This window comes from Nuphar pumila, chromosome 4 (genome assembly GCF_984573655.1).
Source record: "Nuphar pumila chromosome 4, dmNupPumi1.hap1.1, whole genome shotgun sequence".
In the NCBI taxonomy this organism is placed as follows: Eukaryota; Viridiplantae; Streptophyta; class Magnoliopsida; order Nymphaeales; family Nymphaeaceae; genus Nuphar; species Nuphar pumila.
The window spans coordinates 15,863,166-15,886,287 of NC_143252.1; the positions used below are offsets into that span (position 1 = coordinate 15,863,166).

The 23,122-nt window shown below is 39.6% G+C and overlaps 1 protein-coding gene across 3 annotated transcripts in view; it reads right to left on the reverse strand.

The window, feature by feature from the left end:
- Nucleotides 1-386: 386 nt before the first annotated feature.
- The window catches only part of LOC149839494 (UDP-xylose transporter 3-like), an 87,816-nt gene continuing 65,080 nt past the window's right edge, over nt 387-23,122 (reverse strand). For all 3 annotated transcript variants that reach the window (XM_090002577.1, XM_090002576.1, XM_090002578.1), the window contains one exon: nt 387-730. In XM_090002577.1, coding sequence (XP_089858703.1) covers nt 620-730 — 111 coding nt within the window. In that variant the 3' untranslated portion in view covers nt 387-619. The remainder of the gene's footprint in view (nt 731-23,122) is intronic.

Genomic DNA, 23,122 nt, shown 5'->3' on the forward strand with positions numbered 1-23,122 from the left:
TCTGAATAAAGGTTTATGCATGTTGGAACTTTTGATAGGCTTTCGCTGCTGGCAGCAAAATACCGTGATGGCTTCCACTGAGTTTCACCTCAAAGCCTTTATAATCAGCGAGGATGGAAACTGCATAATAAATTTGCAGGCATTCAATTGTGCTCTTACGCTTCCAAAGGTTCACAAACGTTTGTTATGACATTTAAACAATTGATTTTATCACACAAAGTAGATGGTTTAAACAAATCTTATCTGAAAAGACTAGAAAGCACAAATACTTAATGAAAGAATGAAGTGACATAAATTTTTAAACTCAAATATCATTAGGCTCTAGGTCTACACTGTTTACATATGGAAGATAAGATTAATCAAGAATATAGATGCAACAAAATAAAAAAAGATACTTCTGATAGTAGAATTAAAAGCAAAAGTCAAAATACAAGCCTATTCATATTCATATATCCAGCCCCAAATACTGGGATTTCTTGAACTTGATAGCACCTCTACAAGCATTGTTAATATTGTAGCAACGATATCCAAAACAGATGCCATAGTTATCAGGAAGACGTAAATGGTTCCTGATTGCTAATTGTTTGATTCAAGCAGATAGATATTCCCATCAGCATGTCTATGCAAGAAGGTCCTTGGTTGAGCTCCATGCAGGTGCTTTCGGGACAATACCATCAGCCGCAGTTCCATTTTCAACACTTAATAGAGGATGCACCTCACTTTCCTTTGTCTGTCACATTGTTGAGAAAGAGACAAAATAAGTGAATGAAGACAAAGAGAAGAGAAGCATCAGATACTCATGATATGTCATGCTATAAGGAAAGTTGATATTAAACAACCAAACAGAAACAATTAGCAAGATGCAAATTAACAGATGTTCCTGTTAGAGAACAAGATCCCGCTCCATCACTTAATGTGATATCTAGCTCCGGGTCCAACCCAGAGGTGGTCACCATATCTAATGATGATCAGTCAAAACAAGAGTTACCAAAGATGACTAAGGAAACAAGAGGCATGATGAACTGAGAGCTTTATCCGTGGACATAGGTCTAGCACAAACCGAACCATGTACATAGTGACTCTTTCCTTGAGTGTGTTTTTGCATTGTATTGTTTTATGGTATCAGAGCCGTAAAACTGATGGTCTGCTCATGATGGAAACCTCCACTGGTTCAGCACAATTGTCTTCTAGCCCTTCTATGATATCGGTGGTGACTGGTACGAGTTTCAACCATGTCGAATAATGTGCATCATTTTTTATCGATTAAGTTGAACTCAGAGAACTATCTTGTCTGGGAATATCAATTAAAGCCAATATTGCACACCTATGGGCTTATGGGACATGTAGACAAATCCAAGCCAGCCCCACCTAAATTTGTTGGTGGTTCATCCGAACTAAATCCTGCCTACATCGATTGGTTGAATCATGACCAGCTGATCCTTAGTTGGATCATATCCTCATTGTTTGAAACTGTTCATACCCAAGTCATAGGCTTGAACTAGTCTTATGAAGTGTGGAAGGCACTTAAACAATCCTATGCCGCACACTCGAGGTAACACATCATGCAGTTGAAGTCCCAACTGCAGGATCTCAAGAAAAGCGATAAATCCATTCACGAGTATCTCCAACATGCCCGTGCTATTGCGCATCAACTAATTGTTGCTTCAAACCCCATTGGAGAAGATATGATTTTACAGATTTTGAGAGGTCTGCCGAATGAATATTCTATGTTCAAGACTTCTATAGAGTCCCGATCTGATCGGCTCAACTTGACCGAACTGAAGTCTTTTACTTGTGCATGAAGCACATCTCAAAGGCAACACTAAGAGTTCACCCAAGTCAACTGCTCCTGCAGCAAATTTCACTTCTAGGCAGCCTGGTTAAGGGAGAGGAGGATGTGGAACTGGTTGTGGCAGGGGTAGGTCGGGTGGAAGGTGTTAAAAAATAGTACATACGTATATATTTTTTATCTTTTTATTTTTTTATTTTTTTATTTTTTTTACTTTATTTTTTGTTTCTTTTACTTTATGTTTTCTGTCAGGTCTTAGCAGACTGTGCAGTCTGCTATTTAAATTAGGTAATGACAGGTCTGCACAGTCTGCTATTTAAATTAGAGAAGTTGGGTAAAGCCCAATGACTATCTCTCTTTGGATCGTTAGCTTACCTCTATAAATAAGGGCTTTCGGCCCATTGTAGAAAGTATCTTATGAAAAGAGTTTTTACTCCCTTATGTCATTAATAAAACATTGTATTTGAAGCATTTTGCTCACGTGTGTGGTGGTGTGGTGTGTGAATACTTGAATGCTACTTTGTGCTAGCATATGCCTATGAATGTTTGAAGTATTAAGTTAGTTGGAAACATGATTGCATGTTAGACTCTTCACATGATATCAGAGCTTGGTGTATGATCAACGATACATTAGTGAGCAACCTCGTAAAGCGTACTTACTTTACTTTGTGGTGGTGATTCCTTCTTCTCAACTAATTCACCATGGGTGAATCTTTTCCACACAATACAAGCAATTCCAACTTTATTTCGCCATTCAAACTTGAAGGAAGCAACTACAATATTTGGGCGGGATACTTGGAGAAGTTCATCAAAGGACAAGGTTTGTGGGGATTCATAAGAGGTACTATTCTTGAACCCACTCGCAAAATTTTATTAGGTGAAAATGGGGTTGAAACTAATCTCGAAGAAAGAAACAAAGCCATGGAAGAATACTATAAGAAATTGGATGAATGAGAAACGCAAAAAATCTTTCATGAATGCTAAGTGGAATTCCCTCAAACCTATTATGCTACAAAAAGGCAAATGAAGAGTGGGAATATCTTAAAGGTATGTTTACCGAAAAAGATATGGCTTACAAATATTATCTCCAAGAAAAAGTTAGAAATATCAAATAAGGTGATAAAAATGTAAGTGATTACTTTATGAAATTATCTTCCATTTGGACCCAACGTGCCTAATTTGAACCCAAACGGGAAGGAAGGTACATAGAAATGCGAAGAATTCAAGTTGAAGAAGATAGACTCTTCACTTTCCTCTATAGTTTGAAACCCGAATTTAAACAAATAAGGGTCTCCTTGCTATCATCTTCATCACCTCTTATTCATGAGATTCTCACTAAACTTAGTAGAGAAGAAACTACACTAAACATGTGTAAAAATATTAGTGTTCTTGCTACCTCTAGCAATGATCAAGAAGAAGATTACGCTATTGCCGCATCAAAACCAAGACATTACATTAAGTCATATAAACCGCCTCACTTTAATAGAAATAGAAGAGAATCAAAAATCATTTGTCATAACTGCAATGAGCTCGGTCACATTAGGCCTCAATGTCCTAAATACAAATATAGGCCTCAAGAAAAATGTGTTGTCGTTGTACCATCAAAACAAGATGAGGAGACTTTGAAAATCAAGAACCTTATCAAATCCGTATCTCAACTGACGAAGGCATTGTAACCATTGCTTAAAGGATCTACTTCAGAAGCGGCCATTGCATCATCTTCCTCTCCTGGTATGTGCTCTTGGCTCCTTGATTCAGGAGTTTCTTTTCATATGACTCCACATAAGTCTATATTATGAGAATGTCAATCTAATTCAAAAACATCATTTGTTTCCACTGCTAACGGTACTGCCTTAAAAATAGAAGGTATTGGAACTTTTAAAAATGATTTGTCAAAACATAGCAAATTTTATATTCCAAAAATAAGAGTTATACCTAAACTTCATCTTAACCTACTTTCAGTTTCACAAATCTCGGATTATGAATGTGATGTCATTTTCTCATCAAATAAATGTTGGGTGCAGGATCGTCAGTCCGAGAAATTAATTGAGGAAGGTTCTAGGCAAGAAAATCTCTATTATATGGATTTTTTTGGTATTCCAAAAGAATCATTTTATAACATTGCCCAAACAAAAGATATACGGACTTGGCATCATAGTCTTGGGCATCCAAATATAAAGAAATTAAATTTTGTACTTGTTACCAAGAATATTTGTAAAGAAAATTTTGAATGTAAAGAATGTTTTATTGGTAAAATGACAGCATTGCCTTATGGTCAAAGAAACTTTTATTTTTCAATGCCTTTTGAATTAGTTCATTCAGATGTGTGGGGTCCTGCACCCGTAGCATCTAAAGGAAGATTCTCATACTATGTTGTGTTTATTCATGATTTCACTAGATATTGTTGGATTTAATTTCTTAAATTTAAATCTGATGTATTCACAATCTTCAAAACATTCCATAACATGATCAAAAAACAATTTGAAAGAAAACTCAAAATCCTTTGAACCGACTTTGGAAGAGAATATTTGTCAAATGAATTTAAACAATTTTTAGAAAATGAAGGAATTCTATATCAAAGATCGTGTCCTAGAACTCCACAACAAAATGAAATTTCAGAAAGAAAACACAGACACATTATGGAAACTACAAGGGCGCTCCTTATTGCTAAAAATGTTCCAAAAAATCTTTTGACCGAAGCTACATTAACTTCAGTATATCTTATAATAGGATGCCTTCAAAAATATTGTCCAATGAAATTCTCTTTGAAAAATTATTTAAATATGAACCTGACTATCAAAGACTGAGAAACTTAAGTTGCAAATGTTATGTTTTAAATGATAAAGGAGATAAATTGTCCTCTAAGGCTATTCTTTGTGCGTTCATTGGTTATTCTGAAACACAAAAATGATTTAAATGTTATGATATAAAAAATGATAAACTTTTCGTCTTGAGGAATGTTAATTTTGTTGAAAACGAAAGTGGATTTGAAGGAAACATGTCGCAAGACGTAAATTCTGATTACTCATTCTTGTTTAAACTACTGTCTAATGATAAAATATTTGTGTAAAACCTCCCATTGAGAATATAACAACAGTTGAACCAATAGCATACACTAGAAGGAATCGAAATGCAACCAATGAACATGAAAATCAAAGTAATCATGAAGTATTAGAAATATAATCAGAACAAACGACTATTCGTAGATCTGAACGAACGTCAAGGATCCCAAATAAATTTGTGTCTTATGACTCATTCTCCTCTAAACATAGAGCTTGTCTTATAGCTATTCAATCTTACTTTGAACACTCATGTTACAATGAAGCCAAAAATTTACCCAAGTGGATAAAAGCTATGCATATAGAATTAGATGCTCTCAAAGAATCTAATATTTGGAAAATTCTAAATTTACCCATCAGAAAGAAGACCATAGGTTGTAGATGGGTTTTTAAGGTAAAAAACAAAAGTGATGGATCCTTGGAAAGACATAAAGCTAAGCTAGTTGTCAAAGGATATTCTCAAGAATACAGAGTTGATTACAAAGAAACTTTTGCTCTTGTTGTCAGGATGACCACAGTTCGAATGCTTGTAGCTATTTCAGCTATTAAAAATTAGAATATATTTCAAATGAATGTTAAAAACGTTTTTTTGAATGGAAATCTTAATGAGGAAGTATACATAGATGTTCCGCCGGAATTGATAATTCCTTCTGGTAAAGTGCTTAAATTAAAAATGGCACTGTATGGCCTCAAACAAGCACCTAAAGCTTGGTTTGATACTTTTAACAATGTTATTACAAGATGTGGTTTTAAACCATGCTATACTAATACAACTTTATTTATCAAAAATTCTTCTACAGGTATTATAATTTTACTTTTGTATGTTGATGATATGTTGATTACAGGTAGTGAAAAAGAATAAATAAAAAAAGTAAAACAGTTTTGAAAAATTTCTTTGAAATGATAGATCTTGGGTTTCTAACATACTTTCTTGGTATAGAAGTATCCTACTCTAACAGAGGATACATATTGTTACAAACAAAGTTTGCTTTAGATATTATTGATAGGTCAAGACTATTAGATGATAAAGTTATTGACACTCCAAAGACTGTTGGAATGAAGATACGAGCTGATGATGGAGTTTTCTTGGACAACCCAACTCCCTTCAGACAGCTCGTGGGATCCCTTATGTATCTAAGTATTACAAGACCTAACATAGCTCATGTTGTACATATAACTAGCCAATTTCAACATGCTCCAACATCAACTCATATGAGTGCAGTCATGAGAATCATTAAATATGTCAGAAGTACAATAAATAAGAGAGTTTTTTTATCTTCTTCTTCCTCCTCCTTAGATCTTATTGCATATTCTGATGCTGCTTGTGGAAGAGATCCAAATAATAGACGCTCAACAACTGGTTTTTGTGTGTTTCTAGGTGAATCACTGATTTCACGGATATGCAAGAAACAACAAAAGGTATCACTATCATCTATAGAAGCGGAATATAGAGCAATGGCAACTACTACCATAAAAATCATATGGCTCAAATAACTAATTTCAGATATGGGAATTCACCTTCAGAATCCTACAAGATTATGTTGTGATAACAAGAGCTCCATATACAGTGTTCGAAATCATACATTCCATGAAAGAACTAAGCACATAGAGATGAATTGTCATTTTGTTCGTGAAGAATATTTAAAAAAAACTATTGATCTTCCTTATGTAATATCATAATATCAACTTGTGAATTTCTTCACCAAGGTGATGTGCTCACCAAGATTCAGCTTTTTACTTGACAAACTTTCGGTGATTTCACCATAAGTTTGAGGGAAAGTGTTAGAAAATAGTGCATAGGTATATATTTGTAATGTTTTTATTTTTTTTACATTATTTTTTGTTTCTTTTACTTTATGTTTTTTGTCAGGTAATGATAGACTGTACAGTTGCACAGTTTGCTATTTGAATTAGAGACGTTGAGTACAGCCCAACGACTATCTCTCTTTGGATCTTTAGCTTACCTCTATAAATAAGGGCTTTCAGCCCATTGTACAATGTATCTTATGAAAAGGGGTTTTACTCCCTTATGTCATTAATAGAACAATGCATTTGAAGCACTTTGCTCTTGTGTGTGGTGGTGTGTGGTGTGAATACTTGAATGCTACTTTGTGCTAGCATATTGATGCAGAGCAGGTGGTATCGTGTGACCCTGGCATGGCCAGGGAATCCGACCCACCAGTTGGAATGGATGATCGGATCCAGCAACAGGATCCGACCACAGGTGAGTGGACTCGATGCAGTAAGATAACATGCACTTACTCCAGAAGAGGGAAGGCCTGGCTCAACACCGATCCAGCCCCGAATTGAAGCCTTCACGAGTCTCGGTCCGGGTCCAGGTTTGGGTCATCTTTAAAGGCATTGTCTAGGGTTGCATGAAGGGGCTCCTTTTTTTGAAGAATAATCGCAGTTCTCTTTTCAGCAGCTCCCCTTTGTTTCCCTGTCATTTTTGTCTTCAATTTCTATTATTGTTATTGTTTATTGTTTGCCTTTCGTTCATTTTTTTTAATCCATCAACTTTTCATTGACATTTGGCATTGAAACATTCAAGCCTCACCGTCTGGGTGGGGTATTAATCTTTTAGTTTGTTCAACTCACGACTGTGTAACGTTGCGCCTTCACAACCTCCATCAAGGCTGCGAGAAGTTGCAGCCGGCATCAGGTGGTTGTGCCTTCACTGCCGTTAGCAAAACCCATTGAAGGCTGCATCAACTTGATATTAGAGCCCAGACATCCTCCTTCGGCAGCCACATGGCTCAAGAGGAGAGGAACAATCCGGCACGCAGCAAGGAACGGGAAGAAATCGGTACCGAAGACCCAATGATGCGCATGATGGAGATGATGACAAAAATGCAAGAGAATATGCTGCGCATGAACAAAGAAATGGTTGGGATCACAAAGAGGTTGGATAGGATTGACGGTCGACTCGTCGCCATAGAATCGATGGTAGGGTCGAACTCGGCGACAACCCAACCAGCGGGTACCACAGTGGGCGATGGTGCAGTAAGCATCGTCATGGCTGCAACGATCGACCCAGCCCAACTGGGTCCTCAGCCTGCGGTATCGCTGGAGGGTTTTGGGGAAGGTCTGCGCAAAACTGCCTATCAAGAGACGCTCCAACAAGGTACGCCAACCCTGAACCCTGGTGCGACTACGATGCAGCCGACCCCGGGGCCTCTTGGAGATCCTCCCCTCACTGACGTGAACCCACAGGTCGAGCATCGACCCACGCACATGGGAATGCAGGTTGGATCCGACCTGCGTGGCCCGAGTGTGACGCTGGATCAGTCCGTAGGCGTGCCAGCGTCAGCTCGCACCAGGATGGGTCTGTCAACCCTCCCAGCGCCCGCGCGCGGGAGTGCGATTGCAGGCAACTCAAAGACCAAGGGGATCAATCCCCTGGGTACGAACCTGGCCCCTCAGGGACAGGTCAGGAACTTATTTTAATCGGGTCTGGACCCGATTACCGAGGACCACCCTTTGGGTTCTCGGGAGCGGGTCCGGGTCTTGCAGCCTCATACCCAGCCTACCTAGTTGGGTTTGGTTCGCAGTTCGCTCTGAATCTGACACAACCCGTGAATTTTGAACCCCAAAATGGATCCCCTACCGACCCAAACTTGTATCGGAGCCGGACGGCACTCCAGCTTGATCTTGAGCCGAGTCAAAACCAGACCCATAATCATAAGGATCGTGGATCGAGTTCAAACCAAGCCTTTTACCCCCACAACTCGATCCCCAATCTGACCTATCCAAATCTGGGTCCGAAGAATAGTTTAGGATTAGGCCCGATCCATATCCAGTCGGGCGAATCATCCCAGTCCTACACCAACCCAACCCGATACCCGAACTCGAACCAACCCAGTAACTCCTTCCCGATCCAAAACCCAATCCCTCGTCCGAACCTTCACCATCATCATAACCCAAACCCGTACTACCCCTTTCCTACCCACTTAGAGCCAGAGACCCAACAAACCCGTCCACCTTTAGTAGGACCCCCTTACATACCAGTGCAACAACGACAGCCACAGGCGGCCCCCACCCGCGGGTAAACCAGGCCGCGGCAGTTTCAGCAGGGAGCAGCACCACATGAGCGTCGGCCACCCCTCGATGGAGCTCGTCAGCACCAACATCCAAGCGAGCAGTACCACATAGAGGACAATGAAGCAATATGGGACGATGATGCTTTCTAGAACGAGTATCCTGCAGGAATGGTGGAGGCTCGTCAGCAGAAAGCACCTGAGCACCCCCCCCCCACTTATGGGGTAAAGCTGGACCTTCCGGAGTTTGTGGGGCGGTTCGACGCGGAGCAGTTCGTCGACGGGTCTTATGTCGTGCAGTTTTTCTTTGACTACCACACCGTAGCTGAGCACCGTCGTGTCTCTCTAGCGTCTACTCGGTTGAGAGGACTAGCACAAACATGGTGAGCGGAGCTGCAACGATCGAGAGAGCGGCAGGAACTAAAGCGTGTACAGTCGTGGGAGGAGATGCAGAGATTGATGCAGTCAAAATTCGTGCCTTCAGACCGAGAGAGCCTACAATGAGTACCTGGCCCTGCGTCAAGGCACTCGAACTGTGGCGGAGTACATTGCCGAGTTTCATCGTCTTCCTCTATAGGTACAGATCGAAGAAACTGCCCGCCAGCAGGTCACAAGGTACATTTCTAGTCTTCGTCCTGTTATTTCTGACGACTTTAGTTGTATCACAGTTGAGACATTAGATCAGGCAAGCAGTTATGCCATGAACGTCGAAGAAAAGTTAAAAAAGAGGCAGGACTATAGAACCTCCCGTAGTGAACCGTCCAGTCGATCCAATCCGAGTTTCTCAACCAGAGGAGCAAGCTCCCCTAGGAAGGAGGACTCAAAGTCTACCCCTAGAGCAGAACCTAGCAAACCTGACCCGTCTAGACCCGTATTTAATACCCGGTCTAAAGCCAAACCTAGTGATTCTATCATCCGTTGTTTTAGGTGTCAGGAGTTAGGGCATGTCGTATCTAGGTGTCCCACTGTGAGCAAGAACACCCATCTCGTCGAAGGTATTGTTGAGTCAGCATCTGAGAGTGAGAGTGAGTCTTTGGTCAAAGATGAGAATGAGGGAAGTCGTAGAGTTCGACGGCAACGTCGAAAATTTATTATCCATCTGTCATGTTCTGACCGCACCTCGTGAATCGACCCCCACAAAATGGTTGCGGAACAACATCTTTAGAACCCGATGCAACTGTGAGGGTCATGCATGTGATGTTATTATCAACACCGGTGCTTGTGAGAACATAGTGTCCGAGAGCATTGTGTCTACCTTGAACCTGAAAACAAAGAAACTATCTCACCCCTACAAGATGGCGTGGTTCAAGAAAGGAAACGAGGTTCCCATCACCCAGCGTTGTTTAGTTCGGTTCTCCATGGGGGAGTACTACCACGATGAGGTGTGGTGTGATGTAGCCCCTATGAGCGTGTGTCACATCCTGTTGGGTCGTCCTTAGCAGTATGATCGCAAGACGATTCATGATGGTCGTAGAAACACGTACTCGTTCATATTTAAAGGTCATAAGATAATCCTTCTCCTCATCAAGGAGACGGGGTTTCCCACAGTAGATAAGCCTGAGCGAGTTCCCCAGCTTGCGGGGCTATCCTACCGGTCTTTCTTGAACCATTATCAGGAGGATGGTTATTGTTATGCTGTGGTGGCTAAGTCGCTGTTGAGTACGTCGTTATCAGTTCCTACAGACATCGCCCCCCTTATTGAAGAGTTTAGCGACATTATGCCAGATGGTCTTCCTTCCATGTGTGTCGTGCAACACGCGATTGATTTTGTGCCAGGGTCGAGTCTTCCCAATCTCCCCGCATATCGCATGAACCCCTCTGAGCATGTCGAGTTGTTGAGGTAGGTTCAGGAGTTACTACAAAAGGGATTTATTCGTGAAAGTGTGAGCCCTTGTGCAGTACCCGCCCTGCTCACTCCTAAGAAAGATGGGTCCATGTGCATGTGTGTTGATAGTCGTGCGATCAATCGCATCACGGTCAAATATTATTTTCCCATCCCCCGTTTAGATGATATGTTTGATATGTTATCTGGTGCCTCCATTTTCTCCAAAATAGATTTAAAAAGCGGGTATCACCAGATTCGTATACAGGAGGGGGATGAGTGGAAAACGGCATTCAAGACACGTGATGGGTTGTACGAGTGGTTAGTCATGTCGTTTGGGTTATCTAACGCCCCGAGTACTTTTATGAACATGATGACCCAAGTGTTGCGTCCGTGTACAGGAAAGTTTGTCGTTGTCTATTTTGATGATATTTTGATTTATAATTCGTCTTTGTCCGATCATTTGAGTCACCTGCATCGGGTCTTAGAAATTTTGAAAGAAAAATTATATGTCAATGCGAAAAAGTGTGAGTTTATGACATCCAGTGTCGTGTTCTTAGGTTTCATTGTGTCATCTGATGGAGTTAAGGCAGATCCCGCGAAAGTTCGTGCGATTGTAGATTGGCCTACTCCAAAGACTATAGGAGAGGTCCGTAGTTTCCACAGGTTGGCCACTTTTTACCGAAGTTTCGTGAGAAACTTTAGCACCCTCATGGCCCCCATCACGAAATGCCTAAAGGGTACTAGTTTCCATTGGACGTCGGCTGCATGAAAGGCCTTTACAATCATCAAAGAGAGAATGACTAGTGCTCATGTCTTAGCCCTTACTGATTTTAGTGCAGTCTTTGAGGTTGAGTGCGATGCCTCCAAGGTGGGAATTGGCGCAGTCTTTAGTCAGAACCGCAAACATGTTGCCTTCTTTAGTGAGAAGCTGACTCAGGCCAGGTGTTAGTATTACACTTACGATGTTGAGTTTTATGCCGTGGTATAAGCCCTTCGTTATTGGAGACATTATCTTATTTATAAGGAATTTGTCTTGTACACGGACCACAAGGCATTGAAGTATCTGAATAGTCAAAAGAAGTTGAGTGCTCGTCATCCCAAGTGGGTCAGTTTCTTGCAAAAATACACATTCTCGATTCGCCATGAATCTAGTACTCTGAACAAGGTGGCTGACGCTCTTAGTAGGAAGAACAACCTTCTGATGACCATGTCAGTGCAAGTCATTGGGTTCGAGCAATGCAAGGAGTTATACCCAACGGACCCTGATTTTCAGCAAGTCTGGGAGGGGTGTATCTCCTCAGATCGCACCATCGACCCTCGTTTTAGTATTCATAATGGTTACCTCTTTCGTGGGAACAAATTATGTGTGCCTGATTTCTCCCTTAGGCTTCAGTTGATTTCCAAATTACATGAGGGAGGGTTAGCTGGGCATTTCGGACATGATAAGACGTTCGCTTTGTTAGATGAACGATACTTTTGGCCCAAAATGCGCAAAGATGTTGTCAAGTTCATTCAAGGGTGTCATGTGTCTCAAGTGTCTAAGGGTCATCGTCAGAATAGTGGTTTGTTTACTCCATTACCCATTACTGAACGACCATGATAGCACGTATCCATGGATTTTATCGTGGGCCTTCCTAGAATGCCACGTCATTTTGATTCAATTTTAGTCGTTGTTGACCGGTTCTCGAAAATGGCTATTTTTGTCCCGTGTAAGCGGACCACCGACGCCTCTTTAGTAGTGTCCTATTATTTCAAGGACGTCGCCCGCTTCCATGGTTTACCCCACACGATCACCTCTGATCGTGACACTCGTTTTATGAGCCATTTTTGGAAATCGTTATGGGCCTTATTGAAGACCAAGCTTCAGTTCAGTAGTGCGTACCACCCCCAGACCGATGGCCAAACCGAAGTTGTGAACCGCACCTTAGGAAACTTGTTGCGGAGTCTCGTAGGGAAAAATGTCAAAACCTAGGATCTAGTCTTGCCTCAAGCCGAGTTTGCGTATAACAGTTCCATCAATAGGTCCACGGGCAGGTTGCCTTTTCAAGTGGTTTATGGTCGGTCGCCCACTCATGTCGTCGATCTAGCTCCGATGTCCAGTCTCCCCGACCCAGCTCCAGACGCTTTTGATGTCGTTGAATACATGTGTGATATACATAGGCAAGTCTGGGCCAAACTCGTTGAGAGTTACGAAGCGTACAAAGCCTTCACTGATTGAGGTCGTCGCGACATTCAATTTCAAGTTGGTCAGTTTGTTTGGGTTTACCAACGTCCTGAGCGTTTTCCCGTGGGTACTTATATTAAACTGAGCCCTAAGAAATATGGTTCATTCAAGATCCTACGCCGATTAGGTTTGAATGCCTACCTCTTGGAACTGCCCAACGATTTGAACATTTTCCCGATTTTCAATGTGTCTGATCTATATGCTTACTGTGGGGACAACAAGTCGTCAGAGCCAACTTCTTCCCAACCAGGGGAGAATGATGCACAGCAAGCGGTACCGTGTGACCCTGGCACGGCCAAGGAACCCAACCCACCAGTTGGAATGGACGATCGGATCCAGCAGCAGGATCCGACCACAGGTCAGTGGACTCGATGCAGTAAGATAACGCGCACCTACTCCAGAAGAGGGAAGGCCCGACTCGACACCGATCCAGCCCCGAATTGAAGCCTTCACGGGTTCGGGTCCGAGACCCGAGACCCGGATCCAATGGTCATCTTTAAAGGCACTGTCTAGGGTTGCGTGAAGGGGCTCCTTTTTTTGAAGAATAACCGTAGTTCTCTTTTCAGCACCTCCCCTTTGTTTCCCTGTCATTTTTGTCTTCAGTTTCTATTACTGTTATTGTTCATTGTTTGCCTTTAGTTCATTTTTTTTAATCCAGCAACTTGTCATTGACATTTGGCATTGAAATAAATACATTCAAGCCTCACCGTCTGGGTGGGGTATTAATCTTTTAGTCTGTTCAACTCACGACTGTGTAACGTCGCGCCTTTACAACCTCCATCAAGGCCGCGAGAGGTTGCAGCCGGCATCAGGTGGCCGTGCCTTCACTGCCGTTAGCAAAACCCATTGAAGGCTGCATCACATATGCTTATGAATGTTTGAAGTATCAAGTTAATTGGAAACTTGATTGCATGTTAGACTCTTCACAGACGGTTCAATAACTAACATTGTGATAAACTGGGCCACATTGCTCGACAGTGTTATCAAATTACCAATCTTGGGCAGAACAAAACTTCTACTGCACTTCATGCTGCCCCACATTTTAACGCACCTGTTTATAGTGATGATGGGTAGTACCTGGATACAGGTGCCACACATGTCCCAAATGACATTAACAATCTCTTGATACATGCTGACCAGTAGGGACCATACTCAGTGAAAACTGGTGAAGGAATAGGTGAAAATTAAAAAATATTTGCTCTTCTAATTTTCAGCATGATTTAGTTTTGAAAGATGTTTTACATATGACCAACATTACTAAGAATTTGTTATTAGTCCATACGTTTTGCAAAGATAATGATGTGTTATTTGAATTCATGCTAACTATTGTTGCGTAAACGATTGCCACACAGGGAAACACCTTATTCAAGGATCAAGTAAAGAGAGGCTTTACACATGAGCTGCGGGTCCAAAAAAGCTCATATCAGTGAGAAGGCTACTATTGAGCAGTGGCAGAGGAAGTTTGGTCATCTTGCAGTTCACATGGTGCAAAAAAAATTGAGTAGTTTTGAATCGCCTTATGAAAAGACTTCCATTAATAGTTTGTGTGAAGGATGTTTGAATGGTAAAAGTTATAACTTACCCTATAATCATTCTTCAAATGTTGTGTGTGAACCATTGGACATTGTTAACTTTGATGTTTGGGGGCCTTCCCTAGTGATGGGTGAAAACAGTGCCAGATACTATGTTACTTGTTGAGACTAAGAGGTTTTAAGTTAAAGTTTTTTCTAAACTAGAGGTTATTTGAAATTTAATGTTTAATGAGGGACTTGTGTGTAATTTCTTTCTTTGGCCTCTCTCTATTTAAAATAGAGATTAGCCCTAATCTAAAGTAACGAGTTCTCGCATTTCTATACAGTTCTCTCTCTCTCTCTCTCTCTCTCTCTCTCTCTCTCTCTCTCTCTCTCTCTCTCTCTCTCTCTCTCTCTCTCTCTCTCTCTCGGTTTCTGTGTTTGTTTTCAGATCTTCTACGTGGTATCAGAGCAGTAGATCTCGGGAGCGTGATCGATCTACACCAACAAAAAAAAAAGAAAAAAAAAACAAAACACAAAGGGTTGGAAACAGGTGTGCTGCTCTTTTAGTTTTTTTTTTTATCTGATGACAGATATGTGACACGATGATTGTGTGTCATTAAGATCGGGATATGACAGGGTTTTTTTAAGTTGCTCGAAAAAAAAAACGATTTTTTTTTTGCTGTTGTGATTTATATGGGAGCAGCTGTTGTGATTTCTATGTTTCTCGTGATTTCTATGTTTCTGCGTGCGCATATTATCGTTGGTCGTGAATCTGGGTGTCGAGTTCTTCTCAGATCTTATTTGGATGTTTGATTTCAGACGTGATTCCCTACTGTGTCGTGAAATTTTTTTTCAACCGTAACATGTCATTGGTCGTGAATCTGGGTGCCGAGTTCTTCTCAGATCTTATTTGGTTGTTCGTTTTCAGAATATGAATATCAACAGTCGTGATTCCCTGCTGTGTGGAAACATATGTTGTTTGTGGGAAGCTTTTAATTAGTACAGGTGCTGGTCATAATATTGGCTGATGTGTGATTGTACCACACGCTATTGTCTGGGTCACTTGTCGCCTGTCAAGATTTCATTTATGGTGTGGCAACCTGTGTAGTCGTGGACTTGCCTGACGTGTGATTATAAAACACGTTGTTCACGTGAGTAAATCTGATTTTTTTTGCAGTTGAAATAGAATTCAATATTCAGTATGGGTGAAACTTCGAAATGTGATTCCAAAATTGAACATATTGGGGAGTATAAGGCTTTTGCAAATCCCTTCTCGTATGGTTCCTCTGTAAGGTTGAATGAAACTAACTATGCCAGGTGGTCCAGAACTTTTATGATGTCAGTATCTGGACATCGTAGAAAACATATTTTGTTAAAAGATGAACCCAATGAAAAGGTTAGAAAATATGTTACTTGGGACGAAGATAATGACATAGTTATGTCATGGATCATGAATAGTGTCGAACCCCATATTGCAGATGGTTTAATTTACTATCATACAGTCAAACAGATGTGGGACAATCTTTGAGATACGTACTCACAAGAGACTAATGTGAGTCATATCCTGCAAGTCGAACAAGAGATATATAATTTGTAGCAGGGAGATCAGACCTTGGCCCAGTACTATGTCTCCGTCAAAGCTGTGTTTGAAAGACTCAATGCTCACAGGCCTCTTTGTTGTTCGAAGCAAAAGGATTATCAAGAACAGACTATGGTTGCTCGGTTTCTTACAGGTTTATCTTTAGAATTCTCTGTTGCAAAAGTCCAAATATTGACTGGATCAGATGTACCTACTCTTGTTGATGCATACAATTGTCTGAGTAGACTTGTGATCTTTCTTCCACAATCTCAGCCTGTGACCCAGTCATCTGCTCTAGTTGTCTCATCTGGTTATGGGCGTGAAAATATTCAGAATATCAGAGAACGAGGTTGTGGGTGAGGTATAGGAGGCAGAGGAAAATTTCAATGTACAATCTGTGGAAAATCTGGACATTTAAAAGATCGATGCTGGGATAAGCATGGTCAGCCAACCTCTTCTTCATCCAAGTCATATGCTCCAAAAGCAAATGTTACTACACTAGAGGCAACAAATGTACATGATAATATCTCTGCAAGTGACAGTATCACCCTCAGTCGAGCAGAATATGATGAGCTGATAGCTCTTCGCCCTTCGAGTTCCACCCCTCATGTAGTCGGTGTTGCCTACTCAACAGGGAATCATCTTCATCTGAATGATAGTAAGTGGATTATTGACTCTGGTGCATCCAGACACTTGTGTGGAAATTCGCTTGTCTTTTCAGATCTAAAGGATATTATTGTTCATCGAGGAGTCTCATTAGCCGATGGGAGTTCCTCACCGGTTGTCGGTCAGGGAAATATTTTTATATCCTCCACCTTACAGTTGAAAAATGTTCTTCATGCTCTTAACTTTCCTCAAAGTTTACTCTCTGTTAGTTGCCTTACAAAAGAACTAAACTGTAGAGTAATATTTGATCCGATGGGTTGTCATTTTCATGATTTGCTGACGGGGAAGAAGATTGATGGAGGCTATGAAGAAAATGGAGTCTACTACCTACATCATCCAGTGGGTAATGTTTATGCTGCAGTAGAACACTCCAGTCCTGTTCAGTGGCATCATCGTCTTGGCCATCCTTCATTGTCAAAGCTTCGTTCTGTCTTCCCTCAAATTCCTTCAACTACATCATTTTAGTGTGAAGCATGTCAGTTGGGCAAGCATTATCGAAGTTCGTTCCCTTCGAGTCAGAGTCAGTCTAGTCATAAAGTTTTTGAACTTCTTCATGCAGATGTATGGGATCCTAGTAAGATTCCTACTAGGACTCAGTGTCGATACTATCTTGTTATTGTTGATGATTTCTCTAAGTTGTCATGGGTGTTTTTAATAAAAGAACGATCTGAAGTTCCAAGTATTATCAAATCCCTAATTCTTGAAATAAAAACACAGTTTGAATCTGTTATCAAGATTGTTCGCACTATCAATGCTTTTGAGTTTAAATCAAAAGTTCTGTTACAATTTTACCAAGATCATGGCATTCAACCCCAAACTACATGTGCCTATTCATCTCAACAAAATGGGGTGGCTGAGCGAAAACACCGGCACCTGCTTGATGTTGCCCGGACCCTTATGATTCAATCCAACATTTTTGCGCTACATTGGGGTGATGCGATTACCACTGTTTGTTATCTGATCAACCGCATGCCTTCATCTTCTGTGGGTGATCAAATTCCATTACATATCCTAAAACCTAATGCCCCACTCTTCTCTCTCTCGCCAAAAATATTTGGATGTGTTTGTTTTGTACACAAACTTGGCCCTGACCGTGATAAATTAGTTGCTCAAGCTACAAAATGCATATTCATAGGTTATCCAAAAAATCAAAAGGGATATCGATGTTATGATCCTATTTCTCGCCGAGAGTATGTCAATGTGGATGTATCTTTCTTGGAATCCACTCCATATTACTCTAGTATCGGTTCCCCGCTGCAGGTTGATCCAGCTGAGTCTTTTCCATTACCTATACCTCCTTTTCCTTTGAAATATGTGCCCTCATTACCAAACTAAACTTCATCCTCTTCAAGATTTAATAATCCTCCATTGGTATATGTGCGTAGAGCTCCACCTCCGCAGGTGCCTTCATCTTCTTCTTCTCCTGAGGTAAGTACTACTGACAATAGTGATTTTCATGATGATGATAACAGGCCTATTGCTCTACGCAAGGGGACACGACAATGTACCTTATATCCCATATCTCATTTTGTCTTCGATGTCAGAATTGGAAATCAGATGAAAACTTTTATTTCAACCATATCTGCTAAAACTATTCCTCTGAACTATAAACAGGCAGAGCTTGATAACCGCTGGAAGCTGGATATGCAAGAAGAAATGGATGCTTTAGTGTCTCAGCATACATGGGATCTAGTTGATTCCCTAGTAGATGTTGACATTGTTGGATACAAATGGGTATATACAATAATGTACAAATTGAATGGTTCTATTGAAAGGTACAAGGCCAGATTAGTAGCAAAAAAGTATACTCAAACATATGGTATTGATTTCTTTGAAACCTTTTCTCTTGTTGCGCGGATGGGTACCATTCGTCTTGTTCTCTCAGTAGTTGTTCAGCATGGTTGGAGCTTGTGCCAATTAGATGTGAAAAATGCATTTCTATATGGGGATCTATCTGAGACTGTTTACATGCAACAACCATCAATCTCTGCATCTCTCTCTCTCTCTCTCTCTCTCTCTCTCTCTCTCTCTCTCTCTCTCTCTCTCTCTCTGCCTCGGTTTCTGTGTTTGTTTTCAGATCTTCTACATTACTTAAGTTTAGTTGGTTTATCTCATTAAGCAAAAGTCTGATGTGTAATTTTAAAAGATAGCCCTGAAAGAAAACATTGGCCCATTATGGATACTAGATTAATCATGATGACACAAACTGGTGTGCCTTTCAAGTATTGGATGTTTGCTTTTAGTGCTACTGCTCATCTCATTAACAAGGTTCCTTCTAAAGTGCTCAATGGTAAATGTCTTATGCAAGTCTTGTTTAAAACTGATCCTGATTACAAATTTTTAAAGCTTTTGGTTGTGCTTGTTTTCCTTGCATGAGACCCTATAGGAGGCATAAACTGGATCTAAGTTTTCAGAAGTATGTTTTCTTCGGATATGCCTTATAGCACTATGGGTGTTACTGTCTCAATCTGAATGCAAGCAAATTGATCACGTCATGCAATGTGTTTTATAAAAGTAGTTTTTCGTTTAAAGGACCTAGTCAATCTAATGTTGTTAGTCCCACACAAATCCAAAGTCCAGTTATTTCATTGCCTATGATCATCCCATAAAATTCTTTTGATCAGGAACCCGAAACACCTCAAAAACTCATACTTGTGTCAAGGCGTCAACCCATAGCAACCAAAGTCAAGATTTTTCCTCAATGTCGACCAATCAATGTGAAGTCACTACTAGACCTGGATCTATTCCTCCCATTAATCCTAGGATTCACCCTATGGTTAATAGATTTCAAGATGGTATGTTAAAGACTAAAGTTTTTCAAACCACTAAATATCATATATCTATGGCCCTTCTCACTGTACTTTTGCAAGATCATGAACCCATGTCCTTCAAGAAAGCCTACCAATATCCAAATTGGAATGAAGCAATGCAAAAAAAATATGAAGCACTCCTTAAAAATGAGATTTGGACCCTAGTGCCTGCTAGTGAAGCCTCACAAGTGGTTGGTTGCAAGTGGATCTATAAGATCAAGAGGAGAGATGATGAAGCTAGCTTGGTTGCTAAAGGCTATAGTCAATAGGAGGGTCTGGATTATTTTGAGACTTTTAGTCCAGTGGTCAAGACAATGAAGTAATTGGATGTTCAAAATGCTTTTTTACATGGATTTTTATCAGAGGATGTTTATATGAGTCAACCTCCTGGTTTTGAAAACTTCAAATTTCCTAGTCATCTATGCAAACTTCAAAAGACCTTGTAACATTTGAAAGAGGCTCTGAGAGCCTGGTCCTGGTTTGCTCAGTTAAGCTCTTTCTGCAATGTATTGGCTTTGCTGGGGCCAAAACTGATGTCATTATTTTTTATAGATCTCAAGGAAAGGTTATGTATATTCTTATTTATGTCATTGATATTATCATTACTGGGAGTTTACTATTAAGAAATTAAGTTCAAAATTTGTTGTTAAAGATCTGGGCACTCTCCATTTCTTCTCGATAATAAAAGCTTCCTTTACCAAACACGAGCTAGTTCTAGCACATAAAAAATATATTTGGATTTATTAATGAAGGTTCCTATGCAAGGAGCTAGCCCAGTATCCATGCCTATGGCTTTAATACCTATTTTGTCTGTGCATTGACACTAAATTTGATGAATCCTACATTATATCATAGTATTATGAGGGCACTAAAGTATGCTACTTTGACTAGACCAGATATTTCATTTGCAATCAATCGAGTGTGCCACTATATGCATTCTCCTACTGATATTCACTGGGTAGCTATGAAACACATACTCAGATATCTTAAAGGCACTATTCACCATGGATTTTTGTTAAATCCATCCTCACGTCAAAATCTTTCTGGCTATTTTGATGTCGACTGGGTAGGTTGCACAAATGATTGTAAATCAACAGGAGGCTATAAAGTTTTTGTTGGTTCTAATGTCTTAGAGCTCCAAGAAGCAATCCATTGTATCTAGGTCAAGCATTGAATCAGAGTATCGAGTTGTTGTCAATATTGTTGCAAAAGTAACTTGTCTTCAATATCTTTTAAAAGAACTGAGAGAAACAAGATCAAATTCTTATGCTTTGGTGTAATAACACTGGTGACTCCTATTTGGATGCACTTTGTATTTTTTTCATAACAGAAGCAAGCATATCGAAATTGATGTTTGCTTTGTCAGATATAAAATTTCTAGACGTCAGATGTGCGTTAAGTATGTTTCTTCCAAGGATCAACTTGCTGTTGTTCTAACCAAACCTCTCCCAACACCACACCATAAGATTTTATGTAATATCGTGTGTTTTTTCATGAGTTTAAAATTCAAAAATTTTGAATTCTTATCAAGCATTTAATGAGATTGATAAAAATTATGGAAAATATCTTTAAATATAGGTGACGTCAACTGGGTATGGATGTGACCTAGAGCCCACTAACAAGACCTAAATGAACCAATTAATATTTGAGAAAAAATTTGTTTTTAACATTTAAATTTGAGCAAAAATTGAGTGAAATTCAGGTTAAATTCAGGCGAAATTCGGAAACGAAAATCAGGTAAATATATTGTTAGATGCATCTCGTAATTCTGAGAATGTTGGTGTCTTGTTTTTCTGAAATCGAGTTATGGTTGACCCGAAAATTGTGTTTTTCAAAAATGACCTGCCTCTATTTTTTATTTTTTTCTCGATTGGATCAGACTGGATCCACTTTGTTTGATCCAAGTTTATATGGATCTGGACCCAGTCCAAGACTCATATTAACTAGGACTTGATCCAGGTAAAATCTATATGGATTTGGATCTTGGATCCAGATTTGGATTTGAAATCCAAATATAGCTAATTTAAAAGTTAATTTGGGTAGGTAGAGTCCTACCCCGGAGTAGAACTCTACTCCAGAGAGACTTCCAGAGGGGGACGACACCCTCAAAAACATTTCATATATATTATATTTAATAATATAATAAAATGATTAATAAAATAAGATAATTAATCATAAAAAAGGAGTATTTAGAACTCTACTCTCCATGAGAGAGCTATCTAGAGGAGACGTCACCCTTTAAATAAGAAGATAATTAAAAAAACAATATAAAAGAGGGGTTGGATTCCCCTTCTCTAGAATCGTGCTTCTAGAGAGAGTCTAGAGAGAGAGATTTGAGAGAAATCCCAAACTCTTTGGGAGAAAGAGAGAAAAAAAAAAGAGGAAAGGAAAAAGAAGAGGAAGAGATCAATCTATATCATCGATCATCCATCGTTTTTCGATCTTTTTCCATACTTGAATTAAGGTAAGGGTTCCTCTCTAGATTCGTACGGGAAAGAATAGTTTCAAATCTAGTTCATGCATAAGTTTAGATGGAAAAAAGGAAAATCAGATTCAAAGAATATATATTACATATATAAAGTGACGATTTCATGTATATATACGTATATATGATTATTTCTTAAGATTTTTTATTTCCCTAAAGTACCAAATCCTGAAAATACCTATGTTTGTAGTAGATGTCGATTTTTTTTATTTGATGAGAGCATGGGTTAATGATTTTCTAGTTATGCATATGATTATATATATATATATGCATGTATGTATAAAATTGAATCCGAGATGGATGATTTCTTAAAACTGGATCCATATGCATTTTGGCATTTTCGAATCAAATATGTCGAGTTATACACATATTCAAAAAATTTTATGGTGGTTGATCATGTTTTACTATGTTAAAATTGTTTTGCTTATTTCTTGCTGCTGGAATTATTTCTGGATTTCAGAATCTGCTGAATATATATATATATATATATATATATATATATATATATATATATATATATATGTATATGTATATCTTTGGTCCTACCGATTTTGGCATATTCTGATGTTATTGTGCATGTTCAAAAAAATAATAATATATATACTGCTTGGGGATCAGTTTTGATCCAGTTCAGACCTGTCGATATGCATATATGCTATTTTAATGTTTGAACCAAACTTTCCTATATATTTCTTGATGCTAACAGCATATGATCGGATTGCCAATGTGCTTCATAGGCAATCTGATTAGACTGTTGTCTTGCTTGGTTGTGCAATCTGATCAGATTGCTGATGCATGAGAGCAAGCGCAATTTGATCAAGTTGGCACTGTTGGTTGTGGGTGCAGTCTGATAAGACATGACGTGTGAGTGCAGGTTGATCAGACCTACTCTAGATAATTTTTTTTAAGATGTTATTAGATCTGGTTCTATGTTATCATAATAGTTGTCTGAAAAAAAAATCTGATTATACGTGGATTCATTGATTGTTATCAGTTTCTGGTTATACTAATTGGATGATGGTCGGCTGATTTGCCTAATGTCATGTTGGTGAACTATAATTAAATCTAATTATGTATTTGATGACTGTCATCATATTTGACTGTATTTCTGATGACTCTCATCAAATCCGAGTT